Genomic DNA, 21681 nt, shown 5'->3' with positions numbered 1-21681 from the left:
ATCCCTCAGCAAACTACATTAGACTGTATTCAAAGGAACAACTTTGGGACAAGGAGACAGCTTCAATCCAAGTAGTTTTAAGCTCTGAATTCATATAGGCATCAAAACTAGTAAAGAGGTGAGATTTCGTACCCACCTCTTTTCAGCCTTTCCCATGAATTGATGTAAACGCCCAACCTGGCTGATGCAAATCTTTCTATGCTCCTTTCAGTTTATGCAGTCTGTCCCTGCAGCTGGTCTACTAAAAGCTGAGTGTCAAGTAACACTCCTAAAAATTAAGACCCTTTCGGTTACATTAACAACTACTTTGTATTTAAAGAACCAGACATGCTATTTTAGACACAGCAGCATAGAGGATAAATTTAAAATATCAGGTATCAGTCACTACAATCCTAAAGACTGTGCATCTTTGAGTGAACTATTAAGAAAATAGTTTTCAAAACCTATCTAGTTATCTCCTCCATCTCTCAGAGGTTGTAAGCTGTGAAGAAAAAAAGCTGTGTTTGGCTTTATGTCTTGCAACATGTGAAGTATGTATCAGAAGTTCCCCTGCCTTGATATCCATAGCATTCTCTTTCTCCTCATACAGCTATCCCAGTTTCCTAGGGAAGCAATTTTTTCAAATGTTAGTCTATGCAGTTAGGAGTTTTTATATCACTAAACATTACTTGAGGGACTAAGAGACTCTTAAAGGTTACTCCATGAGTTCACACATACTCATTGTCCTGTACTCTTTCCTATGATTTGATAGGAAAGGTATAGCTGGAAAGATTTAATATTAGTAAAACCAGCAAGTTTGACGTGCTTAAGCCAACCAGCTGATATCAAAGAACTAGACATGGACAGAAATTGTTTTGTGGTGGAAATTCAGACCGTTTTTCTGTAACATGAATTACAGCATTAGCTGAAGCACAGTTGAGATTTAACTTGGCTTCAAAGTGGGTATGTTGGGTACCCCCAGTAATCCAGCCACAGCAGCGTAATGCCCAGTAAAAACTAATTTCCTCTGACCCTGGCAGGGCAGACATTCTTTGACGGAACACCTCCACCCAACAATTTGATTTAGCCCTTTCTTCACTCCTGGGACATGAGTTCTCTCACCATCCACACTCGCTCCTCATGGGCTATGAATTGTTTCAGAATGAAACAACCATAGTTTCTCCAAGAGGAAAAAATTAAACATAGCCAACAGGATAGCTGGCTTCACTCAGTACAGATTTGCACTATGCCAAGACTGGCTCCTCCACCCAGAACAGTCATCAACATTATGCAAGACAATCTTGAGTCCTAAAATGCCTCCACATGCTGCAGGGTTTAAAAACACGAAGGAGATATTGCATAGCGTGACATTTCTCTGGGAGTCTGCAACATAACTCTTTCATTTCAAACATACAGAGTGAAAAAAACCATGCACAAAAATAAATGTTATGTCTTAGAGCCTAGTATTGCTGCAGTCAGCCTGCTCTGGAGGGTGCTAGCCCTGAGATGCATCAATGCAAGTCAGTCTACATCAGTTCACCTGTGGGGAAGAAATCTCTTCCTAGTGTCATCCACAAAGACAGCACAGATACAGTCTAAGTAATTACAACTACTGAGCTATCTTAGAAACTGTAAACACTATGCAACTTCCATTAGAGTTTCTTTAGTTTAAATTAGGATTTAGGCAGTGGCATCATTTTGTATCCGAAAAGTGTTTCGAGGGTCTCAAGATGTCTATGTTAGAAGAAATTAAGAGACTGGCGAATTATACATTTATTTAGCATAAAACGTGCCCCAGCTTGAGGAACACTGCATCCGTAATAAGGGAACCAAAAGGGCTTTTTTTGTGGTGGTAGGGATTATACTTCAGAAAAGCTCTCCTCCTCCCAACGGTACAATTGTCTTACTGAAAATGTTAGTAGAGACATTCGTGCTAGAAAAAAGCTTCTAAATCATTTAAAGAAATGTAACATTCTCTTCACAGCTCTTCAAAACAACACAAATATTTTTCAGGTTGATATCTAAAATATCTAGAGCTGTGTGTGCGATCGAAGTTGTTCAATACATGTATCTTAAAATAGTCCACTGTATGAAATATATCAACTGAACAAAACTGACAAAAACAGCTTTAGTTATTGCACCAGCTTAGTATTGACATTTAGAAGCAATTACTAAAATAAATACTAATACCTTCATTCCATATAATTCCGCCTATGAAATAGCTGCCAATATCAGCAGGCTCCAATTAAAAGTAGGCTCCCCATTTTTAACCACGCTCAAAGCAAAAAGGAACAAATGGTGAATTTTCAATGTAACTGCTGTTAAGCATTACACAGCTTGCCAACCAACTTCACTGAATGTGGAAGAAACCTAAAATCTCTGAAGTTGAATTTTTATTCTTTCGCAGTTTATTCAACTGCAAAATTCAATTATTTTGTTGAAGTACTATACTACAAAGAGGCACCCTGGGGTGCTTAGCAAATTGTTATCTTTAAGTCAGTTGTCCAAAGTTAATTAACATTTAACAGAGCAAATACTCAGATTTGCTATCAGGCTATAGAAATCCAACAGCTTTTCCCAATTTTTAAAGGAATTAGTAACAATTACTCAATAATCCAAAAAATGCAGATTCTACCTATTTAACTTAACAGTCATCATATTCACAAAAATAAAGCTTTACTGTTCCCCAGGCTAAGCTATTCATCTATTATTATTATTATTTACCCTATTTATCCACTATCATCCATCTCCTGTATTTGTAAACACTAGACAAGACAAATTGTAAATGTTTCCTTGGATAGCTTTGAAGCTCTGGATAGCTGAGCTGCACATAATTTAGCAGCCCACATTGTCTTTAAGATTTTGGACCAAAAGGTGGCTTACTATTGAAACTGTTCACTGGTAAAATCTATTTTTCAGCAGAACAGAAAATGTTTGTTGCTTTTCTTGTATTATAACATTTTATATTAGCTTTCTTTAACGAAAGGTAGATACAAATATTGTTCTCGTTTACTATTTTCCACAAATCTGCATTTTCAATATAGTTCAACATGCTGATGATTTGAAAGTTTTCAGGTATGTAATTAGCCAGACCTGACATATGGAAATTGTTTTCATCTTATTCTGCTGCTACATAAAATTAAAATAAACAAGTTTTGACCTTTTGCATGAAAGCACAAATCTCCTCCACATCACTTAACCTTCCCAAATATTTGTTAGCTATGCAAAAATCTTCCCCGCAGCTAAAGAGAGTGGGGGAAAAAAATCATCAGTAGTTTGATCAAAGTAAAATAGTAGGTACTGCTTGATCACCATTTTTAAACCCTAGACTATTTTTAGGTTTTCAGATATATAATTTTCGCAGAGATTTTTTGTTTCTTGTTATGTCTAGGTTTTTTTTTTTTTAATTTTAATCAAAAATTACACTTCTAGTTAAATTTTATCAAGAACACAGCTCAAATGAAACTAGGAGAAAATAAACGTAAAAATAAAAATAAAAACTTTATTTTTAAAACACAAAACGCAAAAATTTAAAATCTCAAAAGATGGTAGAGAAAAACACTTCTTGGGTTAAAAAAACCTGAAACAATCCTCCAATTTCATTTTGGACACCATCAATGGTAAGATGGACAACTAAAAAACATATTTTGAAATGCTGAATCTGAGGAGTACCCATGTCCTGTTCATTAGATTCAAAATTAAACACATGCACACAAATTATTTTGGCCACCTCTCGGAGTCCATTTCAGATCATGGAAACATAACTGAGCTTTAACTGCTTTCTTCCTCCCACTTAAAAGTGCACAAGCATTTTCTTATATGCCAGTTGTACTTTAAATCTCTTTTGAACACTTAGTCCGATGTATTTCAGTGAAATTAAGTGTCCATTTTGAAAAATGTACTTGTATCATGGATATATGGTTTTGAAAACTTTTAATAAAGTTTTTTTTTTGAATGAAATGGAAAAATTGTCACCAATAGTAAAAATCAGAACAAATACTATGACACTGGTAACTAATGATTCAGCAAGTCTGACCCACTGTTACACTGCACATTTTTAATAGGTACAGAAAAAAATCTGTGTTTACCTTCCTTAATCCCACTTACTCCTTAATTCTATTTCCCTTTTTTTTTTTTTTTTTTTTTTACCTTTGCATACAATATTCACATAGCTTCTGGCATGTGAGCATTTTCTTTTTTTTCTTTTTTTTTTTCTTTTTTTCTTTTTTTTTTTTTAATACAACACTTCAGCCTTTATTACTATGAGTTTCTTAGGACTCTTTCCTTACTAGAGCACAATTTCTGAAATGAACTCCATCAGAAAGATGTGTAACAATCAAGATACAAAGATTAAGAGTGCTTAGTTTTAACATAAGAAGCTTTCAGAAGTTTACAGAAACAGCTAACAGTTTAAAGCTAGGAAATAAAGACATGCAAGATGTTGAATTTTAGAAAACAATTTTAGTCTTTTTCTGTACTGTATTACTGCTTATTTCCCTTTCCGAAAGCGGCTTTTCATTTTTTTGGCAGTCATACATGTTCACAATGAAAGACAGAGTTGCAGAAATACTTTGAACTAAATAATTCATATTTTTCTTTAACAAACTTACCACATATAACAATTTAATTTTTGCATGTACTGCCACCTGATGTGGAATGTGTAAATAAGCTTAGACTGCCAAAAACCAGTGCAACAGTACAGAAATTAGATGAACTAGACTAACAGAGACAAATGTACAGGAGAGGAAAAAGGAATAAATAAATGCATTTTATTTACTGTGTTCTTTGATGGCTCCCAAGCAGTATCTACCTTGCCCACATCTTGCATGTCTTGGAGTTGGCGGAGCTGCGACAGCGTGTGGTGTCTCAGGGCTTCATGCAGGGGAGTGTCCCCATCTTTATCCTGAATATCCAGTTTAGCACCTGCACGGACTAGGAGCTGAAAGAAAGGGAACCCCATTTAAATCTTAAAAGCACACACACACAAAACCACCCACACAAAACAGACAACCACATCCACCCCACATTCATTCTATAGAGTTTAGGAAGCCCTAAAAGATCCAAAAGAGTTATTTGACCTTGTTACTATTCACAATTGAGTCTTTTTGAATTTAATTTCCAGACTTAGAGTTCAGCCTTCAACTGAGACACTCCTCTCTTTCAAATGTCAATTTTATTTCAGCAGAAGCCTAATGTTTTGCTGTACTCTGAGGGAGAGCTACGCTGAGGGAGAGATGCTGTTTTAGAGAAGACCAAAGTCCTTCTCTTGTAAGATAACTTACAAACAATGTAGTATTTCAGAAATATACTATTATGTTTCAATGACCCCATGGAGTACCACTTTTCATACCATGCAAAACCTAATTTACAGTATCCTCACGTTAGCAAAGTAGTTAAACGTACTTAGGTCTAACCTTATTCAGCAGAAGACACAAGCACCGCTAACATATGTTCCAGGGCACATGAGATGATAGCAAGTACAAGGCCGCACAGTTCCTCCAATTTGTATTGCATTTTTACACAGCCCTCCCATAATTCGATAGACAACTTTCTTAAATGTGTTGTTACATAAAACAAACAGACACAAGCTGACAAGTAACTCCCATTAAAAAAAAAAAACTGTCAATGTTGTTATTCAGAAACCTGTAGATGGCAGCTGATGTTTTGCATTTTAGTTTCCAACTTTTTTTACTCTGCAAAACTCTCAGTAGCAGTAGAGACAAAAAGTATACCCTAGAAATAGGAATACATGAAAGCGACTCTCCTTCTTCAGAACTAGCAAGTTTCCAAGGATCTTGGACTCTCAGAATCAAGGACCTCACACTCTCCAGAAGAGACTATAAGGAAAGAAGACTTACCTGGACCCAAAAGGAATTCAGAGCTTATATTTCAAGTAAATACCAGCCTGTTATTGATTGCTGCTGACCATTTTCCCGATTCTTCCTTCCATAAGTAAAACACACGCACACACAAAACAACAACAAAAATAAACAGCTAAGGGTCACAACAGTCTCCCTCAGACTTCATACACCCTCTAACTGGGTTTATTCTGGCCCCAGTCTTTCATATTCAAAGGTAGTGCCTGCTACTAGCCAGGTGCTGCTTAATTGTTTCTCCTGGAAATGGTAACGTGTAATGAGAATTTCTCTATCCTTATTATGGGTTTCTAGTCAATTCTTGTGAAGAAAATCTGTAAGAGAACTCTAAGAGCAACCTGGAATCCTGGGCTGCCATGGAAATTCAAAGCCTTTGCAGAAGTTTAAAAATAAATTAGTAAAAGTCACCCTTTGTCATGGCACCAGAGCTTTTTAAAAGAACCCTGCTATCTTTGACCACTATTCCACAGATGCCTGAGGGTACAACCCAACCCTGGAAGATACCCAATAGGAATTAATTTTGAAATATAGGAGCCAACATGCTTTTTGCATGGCTGCATGAGTTATTTTAAATACAACTCTGAAGTATGGATACTCATCCACTTAAACATTCTTGGATGTAAGCATGCCAATCCAATACACATACTAGTTCTTCAACCTGCCTACCTTCCTGCTCCTCTGTTAGATTAGTATTGTATTCCCAGGTACCATGTTAGTTACAAAAGGGCACACAGGCTCACCAAATCTAGCTGCAGAATCAGCTTGCTGAATGCAAGTGACACTGACTCTATGAAACCATTCTTCTGGTAGCAAGCGGCTCCAGATACAGGGCCCTATCACATGTTTCACTGCAATGGGATCACATCCATCAACTCACAGAGTTAGAGAAGCTTACGGCAAAGTAACACTAAATAGAACCACAGACATAGGTCTATGTAAGACACAAACCGTTGTAGGTCTGAGGCAGCTTTTAATATAAGATGACACTTACTCTACACTGGAAATAAAAATATTAAACAGAGGGCCAAGCCAGGCTGAAGTATTCACTCTTAGAGTACACCTCCTATACAGCAGTGAGTGCTTTCTCTGAGTCTCAGCAGCACACACTAGCAACACAAACAGTAAATCACATCAGTCCCATGCAGACAGTACACACAGGTCAAAACGGGCAAAAATGCGCCAAACTCCTGTTTCCCATGCCAAAGTTTCGTTAATTGAAAAGATCTGAATACTTTCATTTATGTGAGCAAAAAACAAAAGTGGCGTTACTTTCACTGGTAAGGTACTTCTATTACTGCTTATAGCTTCCCCAAGATAAAAAGAGGGAAAACTACAATCTCAGAGGATTGAAAGGTAGTGAAACGTGTAAAAACAAGATGTTTAATTTAGCTACAGTTTGCAAAAGCTACGAGCAAGAATAATCATTCATAAAGCACGACGAAACAAAAATGCTACTTGAAGGTCTCATTACAGGACCCATAAGACTGGTAAGATAATGAACAGAGGAACACATTCTCCATTACTCAAGGAGGAGGGATGCTGGAACTGGCAACCACAGAGAGGAAAGCATATATATACATATATATACACACACACACAAAATTATTATATATATAAAAAATATTATTAAAATATTTTATATATATATATAAACATACATATATAAAATTTATATATATATATAAACATTTTTTGAATTTTCTTAGCATTCACCTTGCCTACTGACATTCTGTGCAAAGTTTGCAGGTTTCTGAATTTATCAAAACTAATTATACAAACATCCAAAGGCTATAAAAAAAAATGGTTTAACCACCTGTTAAGTTCACAAAAAATCTAAGTCTTAACAGCTACCACCAGTTTGAACAAAGTACCATTATGCATATGGCTTACTGCAAATAAGATACTTACCCTAACTATTTGCGTATGCTGTCGTTCAACGGCAAGGTGCAGAGCAGTCTGCTGGTTAACATTCTGGATATCCAGGTTAGCATTGCCCTGAAAGATACCCAAAGCATCAGACCATTAATCATTCCAGCAATTCATCTACAGGCAAGGCAGTCAATTGGAGCACTGAATAAGACCCTGAATATGATTCCTATTTTGGAGATTTTAGAGCATAATTTTTAACTACTTTAATTATTCAGTCTACAGATGTTGAGCTGTGGAATCCAAGCAAGTAACAAGTTGTTCAGTCCCTCTGCACCATTAGTCCATTGTAATGGCATCAAAGGCAAGCTTGAGTTTTAGAGCTTACCACATGGCTTTCACTGCTCCGCTGCTTCTGCACTGCGATTGCAGGCTTCAAGAAGCAAACTATTTTCACACCAGATGGTTAATCAAAGTGTGGCATTTAAATCCCCTACCTGATGCACCAAAAGTTCAGCCACTTCCACGTGATTATTGAGGGCTGCTAGATGCAAGGCAGTATAACCATCATCTTTTTTCTCATCAACAATCCATGGTCGTGGTAACTTGGACAGCAACACACGCATTGCACTGAAATAAAAACACAGAGAGGGCAGAAAAGCACATATAAAATTATTTGTTGAATGATGAATACACAATAGCAAAAGCAGTATTCATTCTCAGAACTAAAAGTAGTGACAAAAATTACAACAGCATTTTTTCAAAAAGTGAAAGTGGAAAAAAATTATATTGACATTTCTATAGCATAATAATTTCATGCTCAGTTCCTTCCCAGCCACTGCACTTTCAAAACAAAGAGTTACGGAATCACATTTTTCAGAGAAAATGTTATTTAGCAGTAATAATTACCTTAAAGAAGTAGTTGCACAATTTCTGAAACAGAATAGACATAAGTACTTCTCCCTGGAAATCTTAATAGCATCCTTTATTTAGTTATTCAAGAGGCAAGTTCCACTACAATAGATGCCTTTGGTAATAACAGCTAAGACTTTCCATTTCTGAGATAAAACTGGAGTAAGACTTCTTATATGTAGGAAAAAAAATGCTGAAACGGGAAATTCATTGGTGGAATACAGAACTGTCTTAACAGATGGTGGCCGAGTTTAACATATCATGAAAACGTGCAATATTCCGCTCTACTTCTATATGTCCTACTAAGTGGCCTACCAGAGGAAGGGAATTTATTATCAAATACTAAACTCAAGGGTAGGGAAAAGCAACTTGATTCCTATAGCAATAAAGCAGACTAAAATCCATCAAGTCCAAAGAATGCAGTGTTACTAAGAGTTTTAAGAACACTTATGACACTAGATAAATGAATCAGAATCTTGTACTCCCTCCAAACGACGCTTCTCTCTACCTCACCTGTCTTCACATAGATTTTGGAATAGGTAAGTAACCAAACTTAATTCCATGATTGCCTTATCTTGGTAAATGGCACACGCAGCTCCTTTAAGACAGTTCTTCAGCGACAACACAATAAACAGGAACTGCTAAAATCTTGTGCCAAGAAACCTCTTATGTCATCTGATCTTTCCCTTCTGTTGAAGCAACATGTGATTCATCAGAGAAACAAAGCTTCTCCTTCAAGAAAGTCAAACCTTAAAATCCAAGGAATATTAGCTAGAGCAAGTAGAACCACTGAGTCACAGACTGCCTTGCAAGGCAGATACTATAATTAAATTAATTAGTTCATTAGCCACCGATATTCAGAACTTGGGACCTCAACAAGCCTCAAATATCTTCACAAAATTAACCTCCGGACATTTAAAAATATCAGCAACAGATAGCAATAAGCTGACTGCACTGTCAAGTAATAACTTAGCTCCTAATTCATTCCAGTAATCTGTCCTCTTGATCATTCACTGCATAAACAGTATTCACTCCTTCACTCTCTTTCAGAGCAAGCCAGCCAGTTTCCTATAAAACAAACTCCATGTGTGGTTCTGGAGACAATGCACTCCAACAAGCCATCCCAAAAAGTATAAATACTAAGACTGCACAAGGTAGACTGCTGTATCAGTAAGACCGTATGCTCCTTCCTACGCAACACCCTGACACTATTCTAGCGGACTAAATTCTTAAACATCTCATGTTCTCCTGCTGCTGCCCAGAGCGCACAATACAAACCCTCAGTTTCACGCTCTTAACACACCATCCTGGCAGCTGCAGTATAACCCTCATGTTTACCCCTCATTCACAATGTCTGAATTAAACACAACTAAGTAACTGCATCTTTAGGCCACAGAGTCGCACACGGCCCAGACTAGACCCACGGGCAGCTGCTAGGTAGCTCATCTCTTCTACAGGAGGTTAGTCCTCCGCAGACACAATCACTTGGCCTGGAAGAGGTACATTTTGCAGTGTATGTTTTATCTCAGTCTTTTTAGACTTAATCACAGCTTACTTGAGGTAAGGAGATAAAATAAAAAATAAACCTTTCTCAGTCTGGTATGATTCTTTGTTTCCCTGGCAAGACTAAGCTTCTCACTTCCTCCCTGTCCAAATCACTTGTAACCCAGCAAAAAAAAGATGACGACACTCAGATTGTACTTTGTTCACTGTGAACCATTACTCAGCTTCTAGTCATAACACCTTCTATAATTCTGTCATGCTAGGGAAAAAGGACTGGAACATTAGGAAAAGCTACAACATTAATTCTTTGAGAGACTCATTTATGCAATTGGAGTTTCCAAAATTAAGGAAGATATAATTAAGCAAAATAGAGATCACCCAAGCTTTGTGAAATCTAGCAAAATAAAAGGAGTATTACTAGTTGAGTTTGTCATTTACTTTGGAAAAAAAAAAAAAAAAAAAAAAAAGCGCTGTATTTTCAAACCTAGGATATAAATATCTGTCTCTGGTTAGAAACTTCAGCACTGTTTCTAGCCACAATACAGCCAAAGAGGGAGCAAAGTCTAGGGCACTGTCGCTCACCTCCTACCTAGACTACATCAATGCAACATACCCAGGCACAACACCACCAGCTCTTTAGAAATCTGAACTGATACAGAGCACACGTCAGCACGCACCACACTAGAAGCACAACAAATTGGTCCTGTACTTTCTGTACCAACTTCCCACAGAGTAACAAGTCACATGTAAGTTCTTCATCTTCACCCATCAGGCTCAGTGCTTCAAAAGACCACCTAAAGCTTTAGTGTATCTACTGCAGTTCAACATCTCAGTTACAACAGAAGTTTCTCTTTCAGGAATAAAGCCCCTTTTCTCTTCCCAGGAAAATGATTTATCAGAGGACAGTAAGATTACAGAACTATCTCCCACAAACTAAAGATCATCAAAAAAAAATCATGTGATCTAGGCACAGTCTAATCTATAATGTACATGCTGCTCTTTGTTCAAAGCTGTAAAACACTATACAGCATACATTTTTCCTTTTTTGAAGGGAGAAGATAGAAGAGAACATGAACAGTCTATGAGAGCTGTCGGTCTCGCTGATAAAAGCTCCCTTAATTACAGAAGAGATTGTGACTAAAGCACCCTGCTCATATCCATACTCAATGAAGTTTTATGTGAACTCAGCTCATCCATATAAATTAGCCTCATGAATGGCATAAGAGAAAAAATTAACATCCAAGAGTCTTTGAAATGTGCTCATATGAACAGATACTTTGGTTTGGGGGGGGGGTTGGTTTTTTGTTTTTGTTTTTACTAAATTCAAAAAGCACAACAAAAATTATGGGGGGGGACGGACACATTACAGATTAACTTTAAAAGATGTGCGAAGAAGACAATATACTTTAGAAGCAGTACTGTTGCATTTTATGAACACCTCTGATCTGCTTAAGAACTTGGTATTTTGTATGCTTATTAAAACACCCACTCGTCCTAATATTAGCAAGAGTATTAGCCTTATCAACTCCTTTTTCAAATCTCTTCTTTAGTTTGCTGTCAAACACCTGTAGAATTTTCATCTGAAGTTCAACCGCAAAATATTCAGGAGCTAAGACCATATCTTATGCTTATGTCTGCAACACTGTGAATGCTTTTAAAATGAGCACTACACTGGCCCTACTGAAAAGCGTGGTATCTGACTCCTACATGTAACAGATTTTTATCTTACTTTTCATAGTGAAGCATCAAAAGGACAGTAATTACTCTGCAGCTGCTTCTAAGTTAAGAAACCACATCTTTCTCTTTGAGGCAGCACTAAGTTACCGGACAGCAGGATGGAGGAGGGATTTTAGGACATGACACTAAAATTATTCAAGATTTTAATATGCTACAAATGGAAAATTCTTCTATGATGCTCAGTGACTGCATCCTCCTTACCCTTAGCTGAAAGGTAGTTTCTCTCAAGGCACAAGATCCTGTTCCTTCATATTGCAGACTTCCCTTCTACTGCTATTTATTTTGCAGGATTTTTGACAGCTGCTGCCACAAGTTTCACAATTTAGCTAAGTGCCTAACATTCAGAACAGTACTCCCTGAAACAGGCAGGCATTATATCAGAAAACAAAGTCTTATTAGTGTATCAATGTTACGTACCAATCACACAGTAATTGCTGGATCGCAATTCCATACTTAAAGTCTTAACGAAAAAAAGTTATACTACTCCATGTTTAGGAACGCAGTACTGATGGTCATGAAAATTTTCTTTCATTTTGTATCTATTAAAACAGAACACAGACTATTTTCATCACAATTATATTAAAAAGATAAAGAAATCAGCAAATCTAATAGGAACCATGAGCATGAAATCAGCTGAAGAAAACTTCATAAATTGCTGTCATGGTCTTCAGTTTATTCAACTAGTACAGATTACGCGGCTAATCTAGTAGCTTCAAAGATGATTGATAAAATGCTTAAAAGCCTTATTAAAACACTGAATTTGTGTCATCCCTATGCTATTTACATTTAATAATTATTGTTACAGCATTACCGATTAAAAAATTTTGTAACAAGCTTTGGCATTTATTCTGAAATATTTACAGATTAGCATGAAGCTGATAAAGATTTCAAGTCTGTTTTAGTCGGATGATACTTTGCATGTTCTCTAGTTTGCAGTTTTCTAGTTGGGATAACAGAAGAATAACTTCAGTGAATATTTCAGAGGAAGTCTGCCTGTAAAGCTTTGAAGGGGGTGAGGAAACTAGTTATCTTTCACAGAAGCTAAACACCTCAGGGAAAAAGATGAAGAGAAAGCAGATACATGTATAGGCAGCAGAGGTCAAGGTATTTGTTACTTCCTCAGGCCCAGCTGTTGGAACTATAGTGACTTATAAAACTCGTCATAATTCACCTTTTTCTCAGAAAGGGCCATATTCCGGTCTAGACGATCTCCCAGTAAAAAAAAATCCAAGCTTTAATAGATACAACTGATCTGACGCAAGGAACAGCCATTTTCATTGCAACACATTTAATTTGAGATGTACAAGAATGACAGTAAATTGCAAGTGCTGGTACTGATATTGATAAATTGGCCATGCTACACAAGCCATTTTCCTTTTCTTAATTCATGTTTTTAGAGAGTCTGGAACCATGACTTTGCACATATATGACAAGTTTAAATCATGAACACCACCAGAGTGTGCATTAAACAGCATGAATTTTATATTTGCAGGATACAATACATCATGGCTCTGAACAATACATTAACTCTTTTTACAGCAGTTGTTTCAACACCAAACAGTTACCAACATGAGAAAAAAAGTGTTATGACTAACAACTTTAACATATGGTATATTATGCATTATCGATCTACATATAAAATGTTTCCTCATGCAGTATTTTACTTATAGAATGTTTATCAATGCTTTTCAGCAGTACCTGAGAATGGTGCATACAGTAAGGGATTCATTTCAAAAATCAACAAGGTAAAGTAATCTACAATGGCCTAGTTGTACAGGAAAGATTCCAGATTTCGCATTAACTACTACTACCCTGTTTAAAATAACAACACATAGAAAAAGATAGAAGATTTTTTGCTACCAATTACAAAGTGACTACACTAAGACTTATATGAGGAAGGGCTTTTTTTTTTTTTTTTGTAAAGAACAAATGCTTAGGTATTAAAAAACTCACACAGAAAAACCACACACACAACAACTAGAGAGAGAATTTCACCACCACCTTAACCTCACTTAACTTAAATTGCTGCTGAAAGACATGGTCCCACTTTTTTTTTTTCCCCTACATTTCCAATTCCTGCGTTGTGTTGGCTCTGTCAGGCACGTGACTGTCTAATTTTTCATTTTGGCAGGTTCATTTCAAGACAGATCAATGAGATAATCCAATTTATCCTGTGTTTTCCTGTTCACTGGAAGCAATAGGACTAAGGAAGTGATGAAGCTAAAGTTAGAAGGAGGGCAGACTTCCCATTTCAGAAGCAGTGTTAGATCAGCGTAAACAGATCAGAAAATCGATCTCTAGGCGTGATAATGATTCAGTGCACTTTCTGCTACAAGCTTCTTCACTCCCCTGTCATCCTCCTCCCTCAAGTCAGCTTTATTTATGGTTTCACAATGTAAGATACTTTACAGCAACCCACCCCATACCTTCCCCCTTATCTCAAGCCTTCTTCCGCACAACTAAACCTTTTCATGTGTTTGAGAATATACTGGGAATCAGATTAAGGAACTGATCAGATTTAAAAACAGTTTCATTGCAAAGCTTTCTTTTAGGGCTATATAGTAGCATCATGCAGTTGTCTGATTACCAACTTTACTTTAAAAAAGCACCCCCACACAAAACAGCTGAAAAACAGCCTTTTTGATGGATTTATTTCTCACATAGAACAGCATTCTGATCCTGTTCACTGTGTAGCCAAACAAATATTTGTACCAATGCAGTGCAAGAAGTGACACAGGAGCAGAACACTACTATTTTTAGCAATGATATTACCCTAAGTGCACGCCAAGTTAAAACTTTAAGCCAGATCAGTTCCCTGATCTGGTTCACACCACACTCACTGTGCAGTACAGTGGTTGAGCTGGAACCACCAAGGAGCAAACATCCCCAAGGAACGAGCAGCAAAGAATATCAGGATGCTTTAGACTGGTATTACTGAGTACTCTGCATCAAGAAATTAGGGTTTCATTTTTCACATCTGAGTGATCGCTCAGCCCAAGTTTTAGGAAGCAGGCTGTTTCATTCTTTTTGTTTCTGAGTACTTTCACATACCTCTGGGTATTTGAGAAATTGTTTGCAATATCCATGATAGAAGCTGCTAAAGTAACGGGGTAAACAAATTTACCTACAATTCACAAAAACATATTCTATCCAGCTTAGAAATAATATAACCATTTTGTTTTCAGCGCATGATTGCAAAATTGAAGCAAGGGAAACAAAATAATGTGACTTTTACTAGAAAGCTAAGCTGCAAGAGAAGTTATGGAATAAGCAACTACAGACCAAGGAACAAAGTCAACCCAAAAAGAGGAGGAAGCAAGAAAACAGTAAACCCAAGACACTGAGCTGCTCAGAACTTTGCAGTTTACTCTCAACCTCGCAGTACTGAACTTTTACTATATTAATAACTATTAATTATACCACAATACTCAGAGATGAGATATTTTCATTTTATAAATCTATTTAATTTTAGATGAAGAAACTTTTCAGTATTTTCCTTATTGCTCCTGAGCAAAGTATATATAGTTTTTTGTCAAGAAATGTACAGAAAGTTTTGAAACATTCAGGTTTGTGACCTTCTGCTCTATTCAAGTGGCTAAATTTCAGTTACTTTACGCTCTTCTGAAGAAAATATTGCATATGCTCCCTATGAACATTAAAAATATCTTTTTCATATTTTGAATGTGCAAGTATTGGCCTTATTACAGGCCAATTTTGCACATATGAAAATCAGACTAACAGAGTTGTTCAGTTGGACAGTTTTTTCTTTTCTCCTAAACATTTCAGTTTTTTCCAGAAAAGTAGTACCCAACTTAAATTTGCATTTATTTTTTCAAAAGTAATTTTATAGCTAAGCATTATAAGCAAAAAACTATGGAATTCTATTAATTTACTAATTAAAGCAAAAATATCTATTTTTCAAGTAATTTCTAACTTGATTTGAATGGGGAAATGTGGGGGCACAAGCTGGCAGAAACTTCTTATTTATGGAATAACATTTTCAGGTTAACACTTAAAAGTAGCTGTACACCAAGGCCACCTAGGCCTGAGACTAAAAAGCCTGTTATTATTCACAGCATTTTTCACTGATCAAGAAATCAGGTTACACAATCTGTTCTGGCAGCAAAGGGTATTTATTATTCTGTATCTGCCTAAAGCCCTTGTCTTGCTACTAAGCAGGGCTTTTTTCTTTTCGTCTCCCCCCACTTTTTTTTTTTTCCTGGCTCCGCAGTGTTTCTAAGTATAGTGACAACCTCATCAGGCTTTACTAGTAGCAGCGCAAGCTCAGTGAAAATCTGGGAAATATAAGTGGAAACATGAGAGACCGCTTTATTTGGCGGTGCTAAAAAAATATCAGGACAAATGGCTAAACAGTGTTGGAACTGCAGGACGAACAATCAATAGGCAGAGCGCGAGATAGAGGCTCCCTCTGCCTCCCGATCGACAATCGACAGCTGAGAGACTATTTTTTGCAATGGTTGACTAAATATGGTCAGGGAAGAGAGAGGCACAAGAGAGCCTGTTTGCCTGGGAGTGCATGTTTCAAATGCTTAGCTGCCTATAAAGCTGTAACAGTTTTGCTCGTGCCCTCTGAGTGGGAAATACTGTTAGTCTCTTCTATAGTGTGCGTGCAGGAGCCCTGACCTCGCTAACAGACTTGACCTCTGAAGATGGAAAGTAGCTTCACCACAGACCTGCCTACAGTTAAGCCTGGAAACATAACCTCAAGCAAGAAAAGATGCAGTGCAATATCTAAGGAACTAGAAGAAACCAATATTTGCCGGGGGAGGGGGAGACGATTGCCTTTTTTTTTTTTTTTTTTTTGGAAGTGACTCCAACTTTGGGGGGTTTGGTTTTGGGGTCTTTTTGTTCTGGCTTGGTTTTTTGCCCGTGATTATTTTCATCTGGCAGTGGGCTAAGTTCACCTACCCTTGGCTTCCTAGCATCTATCCTTGGACTCTTAATTCTCAGTCCAGCAGACATAAGATATAATTTCTATACAACATCATCCACATTTTAGCATTCCAAGAAAGGCAGCCGGTGCCAACGAGGCACCGATCTTCATGCTTTTTTTCTTTGAAGTTTTATCTATTTAAGGTGGTGAGGCACTGTAATGCACCGACATTCTCCCCCCTCGTGCCTCCCTCTCCCCTGTAACGAAGAGCTGATTCAGCGAATAGAGTGAAAGAGCACTCAGGATGAGATGGCTGCTGCTGATGTGTCTCTAGGTCATTACCTCTCTTCCAACTGCAAATGCTGCATGATACTAAGCTTACAGGTAATAGAACGCCAGGAGACCTGCATTATTCTGCACGCTTAAAGGATGCCTATGACTTTCTGCATGTGTAACTTATTTACTAGAATGTTTTTCTTTTTGTTGTTATATTAATCCCTCTACCCTGGGAACAGCTTAATTTTGAGTGTGTTAAAGTATCAAGCATTTGTAGTGTAAACAGCAGGTTGAAAGAAAACAACATTAGTCCAAATTTCATAGAAAAAAACCAACTTATTTGACAGGCAGGCTTTTTTTTTTTTTTTGGAAGATAAACTCCAATATTGCAATGCCATTAACTGCTTAGCAAACAGTGATTGTTAATTTCAGTGAAATACATTCTTATCTTCCTGTGCAAATCACAATTAAAAAAAACCAAAGAAATCTAACAAGCAGTATGGTACTGCAATGCTGAGTTCTAAAACAGGTCTAAGCAAAATTTTCAAGGTGCTTTATCTCAGATGTGAGTGAGAACAACCTAGTTAAAAACCTAGAATGTGTATGCTGTAATTCTAATACTGCATTGCTGTTTCTCCTTGTAGTACTGTGCTAGCTCCTGCTACACTCTGATTTGCTCTCTATCAGCTGCACTAGATTTTTGTCACGGGCTGCAGAAATTCCTACTTCCTCTGCTCTCATCTTTCTTTAGGACTATTACAGTTACTAACTATTAAGCTTATTTTAAATTTATCTTCTAATGCTATAAGGAAAAATTTTACTCTTTAACCCAAAACAACTCCCACAATATGAATTAAGCAGCCATTAGCTACCTATGACAGCCTCATCAAAGTCAAAACCTTACTGCACACCAAAAGTTTAACTATCATTACAAACCAAAGCACAAAATAGAATGTGAAAAAACAGGGTTAAATTTATTTTATTTTGTTTTTAGTTTTCATAACCCTTTCAAGTGTGGACAAGATTTTGACTGAAGCAGGTGAGTGCCAACTTAAAAAATAAAAGAAAAACCCAAACTATCTGTAGAAGTGTTGAATAGGTATTAGCCTTCACGTGTGACCTTCGGCCTAACAATCCAAATCCTGTCACAATAGTTGGAGGTTGTTTTCTTAATTCAGTATCGTCATGCTTTCTATAAGCACGATCACCAGTGTGTACAATTATTTTTTTTAAACCACTGCAAACTGCAGTAGAAATAAGTATAGAGCTGCAAAAGAGTTGGCAGAATACTCTATGAGATGCATAAAGCAAGGAGGTGGGATTGGGGAGGGTAGGAAAGTTTATAAACACCATATTAGATGAGTCTATACTTCCCTTTAGGTTACTAGACGCAAACTATACACCAGCATGGGAACCTGCTAGAAGACCTCAAAGGAAACTGAAGTTCTCACAGTGGAATACAACTACCAATTCCAGGAAAATACTTTGCAAAGCTACCAATGATTCAACTCTCCATTCAAAAGCGGTCACTCAGAATGAACAGCAAGAGGCTACAAAAATCTGGATAAATACTTCTAACGTCCATGCCGTCACAGAACAATGAACTGTAACTGGCTTTAAGCTATTCTGCAGGTAAATTGCATTGTAATGTTCAGTTGCAACAATAAGCTTATTTTCTACAGTCCATTAATCATAACATTATTCTTCCAAAGAAATGTCAGAATGAATTTTACTTAATGAAAGTGATGAAAAGCAGCAAAATACTTTTCAGGTTCAGCTGACAGATAGTTGAGCAACTCTATGTATACCTGCTCAGAGTACATACTTCTTTATGTACCCATATGAACATACAATGCTATGGAATGTAAAGAAGTATGTATTTTTGGCAGGCATGGAACGACCAGTAAGAGGAAACTAAGCAGCTGTTGGAAGAAACAGGTTTCCCTCTTGTTTGAATGACATTCATGTGACAAAGCAACTTGCTGAGGGTCAGCTAGTATTGCCAAAATAACATACTTATTACTAACAAATCATGAAACATTAAATTCTATAAAAGTAGTTAGAAAAAGTTGTTCATGGATTATAAACAGAACATTGTTTGCAAACAAAAAAATTCAAAAGTGAGGAAATGAACAGTTACTAAAACCCATTAAGATCACTGCATAGCTGCAAACAAAAAATTCAAAAGTGAGGAAATGAACAGTTACTAAAACCCATTAAGATCACTGCATAGCTGCAAACAAAAAATTCAAAAGTGAGGAAATGAACAGTTACTAAAACCCATTAAGATCACTGCATAGGTGCAAAATTTATTATCAGTACTCCTCATTTAGTGGAGCCTAAACAAATACAAATCTTAAAAGCCTGATTATCAAAAACAAGCTGTTACTTTATTAATCACAGCAAATTCTGTGTACTTAAGATGGTAGTTTTTAAATTTACATCTACCATATAATCTTTAACCTACAAGTAATAACTAAGACGTGAGTAGAAACAGATAAGAAATTAAGTTTTTGATTTAGAGAAGCAAGGATGGACAAAATAATTGAGTATATCATCCGCAATACAATATATTAAATTTAAGTTAGAACTTTCTCCTCATCAACACTTATTATGCTCGCTGAGCTCTTCGGTACGAATTTCAGTGTCAGGTTTATGCACAGAAAGTGACAATACAGAGATTTCTAGGCCACAGTTGCTAGTCAGCATCAGCAGATTAAAGCTATTGACAGGTTCCTAAATGAAAACACAGGTAAGTTATTTTAAATTCTGTTTTCAAATAAACGGAATTTAAATACCAATTTAAGAAAACTGGCCAGGCAAATATGACCATACAACATCCACAAAATTTAAGAATTACACAAGAAATAACAGAGAGAAATAAATCCTGCAACAGTTTTAAATTCTAAAAGCAATGTTAATTAATATATACCAGAACATTCCATCCCTGCTCAGTATCAAATTCAAGAATGAGAGGAAAAAAAAAAAAAAATGAGGAAAGATCTCCCCACCTCATCAGTCCAGCCATTCATATTCATGACAGCAGCCTTCTGAAAGCAGTTATTTTATATGATATATTCATGATAAGTGGGCAGATGTGGGCCAGATTAAAGATTCTAACTCCATCCATGTGCTTACTAAAATGTCTGGAAAGGGGGAAAAGGCTATGTACCATTTTTAGATGGAGAATCTTATTTTAAACACCTATATAAAATTTCAAATAGCTAATATTATAAATAGCCAGTTATTTCTATTACCTGAAATCACAGAATAACATATATAAAAGGAACATTATACTATTAGAACCATTTTCTTAGGCAAAAAGTTAATATTTGTGTGAAAGCTGTTTCTCTTATGAGCAGATATTCTGGCATGAAGACTATGGAATCTTAAGATTTAAATTAAAAACTGGTTTGTAGTGGGAGACAAATCAAACCATAGTAGTTTTAACTGTACTTATGCTACTGAACTTGGTCATGCTCACAGAAGTAGTTTGGTATTACCAACAGAGGTTAATTTGCAGAGAGGTTGATTGCTAAGCATTTACATATTTTACTGAACAGTTCTTGTACAACAGCAATTGATTACTCCTCCAGTATATAATCAGACCAACTTTTTAACAGCTTAAACTTGTTTTGAAAGGTTTTTGGTAACAAGTCATCATGTTGTGTTCTTTCTTGTCTTTTTTGTGTAACATTGTAATGCTACTCTGAAACAAAATGACAGGTCTGAGTGATACAAAAGTTAAAATTATATATTGACATTGCTTCCTGCTAGTTCACTTTAGCATACATCTAAGAATACATACTCAGTCACTCTAAAATGTCACATCCATCACTTAGATCAGCTGTTCAATTTTAACCGAGCACACGTTGAACTTTGGGCATCTGCTGACACAGTTGTAACTCAAACATTTCAACTGTGTGACTGACAGGGATAACAGATGCTGACATTATCAAATGCTACACGGCTTTTTTTCCATGGCCATTTTTTGTCCCGATATGGCCAGTACATGAAACTGTATTGCCATCCAAAAGCACACTTGAGCAGCTGTATCTGTAAAACAGTTCCTGTATAACTGGTAAAAATAGAAACTAATTTTATAGCCATCTTTAATGCTTAAGTCCAAGTGACACACCTGCTATGTTTCTATTAGGATACATGGTGCTGGGAATATATTTACATAAGTCTTCTCACCAGCATCAGACTACACAACAAACAGATGCAGGCTATACTTGACACATTCATTACCAGTAAATGCCTTGAAGAAATGTTGCCACCTCTTTCCCACTGCAAAGCTCAACAAGAATTCCTCTTGCAATACACATATATATGTATAAAAAAAAAAAAGCTACGTAAACATGATTATAAGCAAAGCAAATGTATTAAGAAGCCTTAAAAGGAATCAGACACAATCCTCTCTAAAAGAAAAAATGTATTTATCTTGCATGAACATTTTTACATATACCATCATGAAAAAAAAGAAACCTCTCCTGCTATGTTATATAATCGTTCCTAAAAAGTTAATGCTAACCAGAGATATAGTGAGGGAATTGAAAGCACTTGACATTTATGCTTGTACTAACCAACTATAGCATTAAAGCAGCTGCAAAAGGTAACCTGCCAAAAAAAAATGGG

At 36.5% G+C, this 21681-nt stretch overlaps 1 protein-coding gene across 3 annotated transcripts in view; it reads right to left on the bottom strand.

Moving 5' to 3' along the window:
* Positions 1 to 21681, bottom strand: part of MIB1 (MIB E3 ubiquitin protein ligase 1) — an 83820-nt gene that overhangs the window by 18663 nt on the left and 43476 nt on the right. For 2 of the 3 annotated variants that reach the window (XM_026122758.2, XM_064507290.1), the window contains exons 13-15: positions 8219 to 8351; positions 7764 to 7850; positions 4757 to 4918 (exon numbers count right to left, since the gene is read on the bottom strand). In XM_026122758.2, the coding sequence (XP_025978543.1) occupies positions 4757 to 4918; positions 7764 to 7850; positions 8219 to 8351 (382 nt within the window). The remainder of the gene's footprint in view (positions 1 to 4756; positions 4919 to 7763; positions 7851 to 8218; positions 8352 to 21681) is intronic. The other variant, XM_064507291.1, reaches the window with a different exon arrangement.

The sequence above is a fragment of the Dromaius novaehollandiae genome, chromosome 2 (genome assembly GCF_036370855.1).
Source record: "Dromaius novaehollandiae isolate bDroNov1 chromosome 2, bDroNov1.hap1, whole genome shotgun sequence".
Lineage (NCBI taxonomy): Eukaryota > Metazoa > Chordata > Aves > Casuariiformes > Dromaiidae > Dromaius > Dromaius novaehollandiae.
This window is presented reverse-complemented; position numbering and strand designations above follow the sequence as displayed.